Source organism: Thermobia domestica, chromosome 2 (genome assembly GCF_964235325.1).
Source record: "Thermobia domestica chromosome 2, izTheDome1.hap1.1, whole genome shotgun sequence".
NCBI lineage: Eukaryota > Metazoa > Arthropoda > Insecta > Zygentoma > Lepismatidae > Thermobia > Thermobia domestica.
Window position 1 is genome coordinate 162,462,905 of NC_137455.1, and position 4,855 is coordinate 162,467,759.

General features: G+C 36.0%; 1 protein-coding gene across 1 annotated transcript in view; it reads left to right on the plus strand.

Annotated features, from left to right (window-relative positions):
• The first annotated feature begins 723 nt into the window (after window positions 1-723).
• LOC145679241 (cytosolic carboxypeptidase 1-like) overlaps window positions 724-4,855 on the plus strand; it is a 160,139-nt gene continuing 156,007 nt past the window's right edge. The window contains exon 1 of the mRNA XM_081749826.1: window positions 724-915. Within this exon, the coding sequence (XP_081605952.1) occupies window positions 724-915 (192 nt within the window). The remainder of the gene's footprint in view (window positions 916-4,855) is intronic.

The window sequence follows — 4,855 nt, forward strand, 5'->3', positions numbered from 1 at the left end:
GATACAACTTTGGTTCCTATGTGGTGGGGATAAATGAATTATAAGGAAGTTGTTTTATTCTATTAATTGGTATATTTAGGTCAGCTACAAGGTCGTTTCTGTAAGTCTCCCTGTCATTCGCACAGGAAACGACATTGTCGGCGCCCACACATTATCAGAACGGCAGAATTCGTCTGTTCTGTAAAAGATGCAATCAAAGGGAGTCTTGGGAAGTCCGTGCGGACACACGCCAGAGGGCTGCAGATTGACTGTCATGTAATTCGCGAGCGCCTTCGTTACAAGTCGTACGTGATGTGGAAAGAACCGGGGCGAACCGACTCATCAGAGCCAAGCATCTTCTGAACAAGCTGAAACATCCGGAGAGGGCCGGATGCTCTTGTTTTTCTCCGTTGAAAAAAAGTCCAGGATCAGAAAATGAACTTAAAAAATTGTCGGTGTGTGTGTAAAAGCATGAGGAGATTGCAACCGCCATGCACATCACATTTCCAATCTCAGTGATGATTCTTGGGGTCGTAAGCAATGAAGGCGATGTAATGCCTCTACATTTATTTCGTCAAAGGTCCAGAGTTAACGCCGTTGCTTATACCAATATGTTGAAAATAGTTATGAAACCCTGAATTACTACTGTAGCGCATGGGAGGACGAATGTTTCTCAGCAGAATTTTTCTTCATCCCATATAACCCATACTATCCAAGAATGGCTGGTCGAGATTTTTCATGACCATGTCACTTCCAACATGTAGCTCTCCAGATGTTAACTCAACTGATTATTATGTATGTGAAGGGTCTCCTGTAATTGAGGGGAACTCCAAATATCATCAACACAACAGCGTTGCGGCTCTCAAGGAAGCTATTGTGAGTGTAATGGCGAATATTCCCAAGTCTCATTACTACCTAGAGGCGATTGAAGAGCGTGTAGAGGCTGTTATTGGGGATGACGGCGGTTTTTTTTGAATGATGTGATCTATTGTTGATATGATTACCTCAGTAAAAGGTGATAAATGTTCTCCCTATAGTGTCTGTTTGTTACTGCCTGTGGACGTAACTTTGTTCTTAAATACCTGCTGCATCCTGTATATTAAACTAGATTGTGTAATTTTACGAGATTTGACTGATTCTTTTAGTTGCGATGAATAGTAATACTTTACCAAATGTAATTTTAACTCGTTCACTGCGGCAGTGTAAAACCGAGTTTGGATCTATATGAGTCACCGTGTGTCTCGTTGAAGGTTTCTTGTTATGTAAATAGTAATGTTAAAAATCTGTAGAAACTAAAATACCAGAAACGCATGGAGGCAATACAATACATACATAGGCATTGCACAGAAATGAAATATCGCACGAGCCACCGGAGACTCGTAACGCAGCGAACGTGTTATCAGGCAACTACTCTTATTTTATTGTTTTTCTGTTCGTTTTTAATCAGCTTGAATGTTTTAAAAACGCGACAAGGAACTTATTCTACATATTTGATTTTTATTTTTTTATTATGTATGATTAATTCTTTTTATAATATTAATTGTGTTTAGTATCATAATACCATACAAAGTGTTGTATTTTTGTTCAAAGCTATTCGCAGTTCTGAAATAAAGATGATCAGAGTCGCACTTAGTGAATCTTATAAGATTGTAATATTAGTACGTATGTCTGTACGTCCGTTACTGCACATAATAACCTGAACGGAAGCAAATTTTAAATTCTGGTTTTTGCAATAATAGCTAGAGCAAAGAGCGTCCCACTCTTAGATTGCAGTACAGAGTAAATGGAGCGCGCTGTTGCCACATTTCTTCCGCCGTATGTTTTCTTTCGAAGAACAAGAAAGACAGAAAGAGTGATGAGTCTGTAAATAAATTCTTCTTAAATTCATATATTTTCAACTCTTTTGTCATTCCAATCGTGCAAATTCATTTAGAACGGCGAATTGGAGGGTACGAAATAACAATCTAACAATTGTGTGTTAGAAGTTTTTCTTTTTTTTAATGATGGTTTATAAATCGTTGCAATAAAATTTTGATGTAAGCAATACGAAATCGAGAGAACATATGAAACGAATAGAAAACATATGATTGAAATAAATGGCAGGCTAAACAGTTCCACACACAAATTTCCTGTACCGATTGTGCGGCAAACTAAGGAATAGCAATGGGTAAGATACTGCTACTGAATTTGGATAAGAGTGAAAACTGGAGTAGGGTGATAGTGATAAGTGACGAGAAAATGTGACGTACGAGAACGCTCATTCGTCTGTGTAAGCAAAATATCCGCTAATCCAATTCCGTTTGTCAAACAAGTTACATCATAAAGTATATTGTGAAGACGGCTTCTCCCCACTTCCGATGTTTTAAGACTGTATCATGAAGGACGTGCTAGACGGCATGGTGGCAGGAAGAAGAGGGAGGGGACGAAAAGAGACTACAATTACTGGACGATATCAAAATAGAAAAATCATACGTGAAGACGAAGAGGTTAACCGAAGACCGTGGAAGCTTCTGAGTTGCAGCAAGTGGCCTACCAATAAAATATGATGATGATGATTATGACAAATGCAATGGTGAATAGGAACTGAACCTCCCTAGTTTCTATACTCACTTCTGACACCTCTATCAGTCTGGAAACAGAAGAAGAATGAAAAGAAACCCCATTATGTCCGTTCTAAACAAACGCGCAAGTTGTGACTTTAAATCACGTGTAGTGACAGCCAACAAGATACAGATCGTTGGGCGAGGAAACAAAACCAAACAGAATTATCAAACCCTGCTTCCTAAAGAAGCATTGGGGGGGGGGGGGAGAATAAAGAGGCCTTTCATTCTGCTTTGTGAGCTCATGTTATTTGTTATGAACGCTTTTGTCATTTTCATATGTGTATTCAAAGTAAATAAGAGAAGTGGAGTTGCAAACGAAACCAACTTTTATTGTCAAAATTGTCAGCATCTGAAACAGCATTAAGGACTACTATAAATGAATCAATTACAAAACTAATAACTTTTTATCACATCAATAACATAAAAAGTTATATATGTATGTATGTGTGTGCGTGCAACTCAAGGAAAACGAGCGAAGTAAGTAGTGGAACGTAAAATTGAGTGGAGTTGACGCAATGTTTATCGTAGGTGAGGTCCAGGATTCGATTTTGCGAATATGTTTCCGTTAAGCAGTAGATTCGTGCTCGCATACCGTCAACAGTAAACACTCATCGTTATAGCACAATACTCTACATCAGTAACTTTAAAACAAACATTATAAGAAAAATATCATCGACAAGATTTATCACTGTTTTTCTTCTGGTCAGATGCGCGCGCTTTGGAAAGTTGATGCTTAACACTAAAAGTCATAAAACCTAAATAAAGAAAGATATTGACCTGCGAGTTGTTTTAAAAATAATTTCAATATTTTCTCAATATTTTTCTCGCTTTGCACCCCCATCTAACCTGAAAAATAAAGTTTCTCACTAGTCAACTTTTCAGATATTGCATTGGAATAGTATATGCACATTCTCTTACATTTTATTTTTTATTTTAAAATTCAAAAAGTTTTTTTGAATGCAAACTTTTCCAACATTGGCACCAAATATGGTATTAATAGCTGTATAAGTTTCATCGTTGTATCTCTTAGAGTTCCGAACTTATGACGTGATATATTTAACGCGACGTTAGAATTTGCCATTAGCAAGATTTCACTCTTTCAATTTATTTCAATACTTGAAAATTCTTCTTGATGTGAGAAAAACAGATTATTTGATAGAGAATACAATGTTCTACAATAATTTATTCATACCTAGTAAAAGAAACTATTTCTAAAATTCAGGCTAAGTTTGGCAACAATGGGCATAAGGAAAAGCATTGCCATTTACTCCTGTACTGCAATCTAAGGGTGGGACGCTCTATAGGTCGAATTCTTTAATGAGTCAAAATGTTATCATATTCATGAGTAACGGTATCTTGAATGCTCTAATCCACATTTCCTAGCTTCTATGCATCCTGTACATCAGAAAATAATTGTTTGTTGCCTATGATAAAAGGATATGTAGCTTTTCTTACTGCAAAAAATGATTAGCCTTTACTATTAGGCTCACGCTAATGGGCATTGTAAGATTGTAATCGTAGCATGTACGTCCTTTGCATGATCTTCTTTATGATCTTTACGAGAGTTTATTGAGATCACTCAGTTGAACTTACGAGATTGTAATTTTGTTATGTTCGTATGTCGATAACTCTTGAATGAAAGCAAATTTTTGAATTCTGTTTTGGCAATAGATAAATAGAGCGATGTTCTCGACCGAGTTCAGTAATGGAGTTCATCAGGTAACATCTTCAGGTAACTTATTTTATTATTAACATGCCAGAAACTTAAATTATTTCAGTTTCTAGATTGTTTTAAATGTTTCAGTATTTTTTTTCTCTCTCTCAACTTCTTTCCGTAAAATTTCAATAATGCACATTGCGTCATAACCTCAAATTGTTAGCACAACTGGATCTATTCGTTGCTTGTTTACTTACTGATTTCTTTTCGAACTATTATATGTTGCGTGCGTGTACGAGTATGTATTGATTTTTATAATTTTCCAATGAATGCAACTTTCCCAGAACTGAAGAGAATTGAAGTTTGTTTGCGTGCGTCAATGAACTTTCGTCCTATCTATTTACGAGTACTAACTGCATTGTTACATTACATAAGAAACTAAACAAAGAAGAAACAGTTTAATGCATCATAAAGAAAAAGAAAAAAACTGAACTAGTAATTTTTCGTATTGCAGAAAAAAGTCCTTGATTGATTGATTTTTAAAAAGTCGTTATTATAAGTACTTGTTGCATTTACAACATAATTAATCAACCGTCTTCCCTAGTAGCAAAATCGA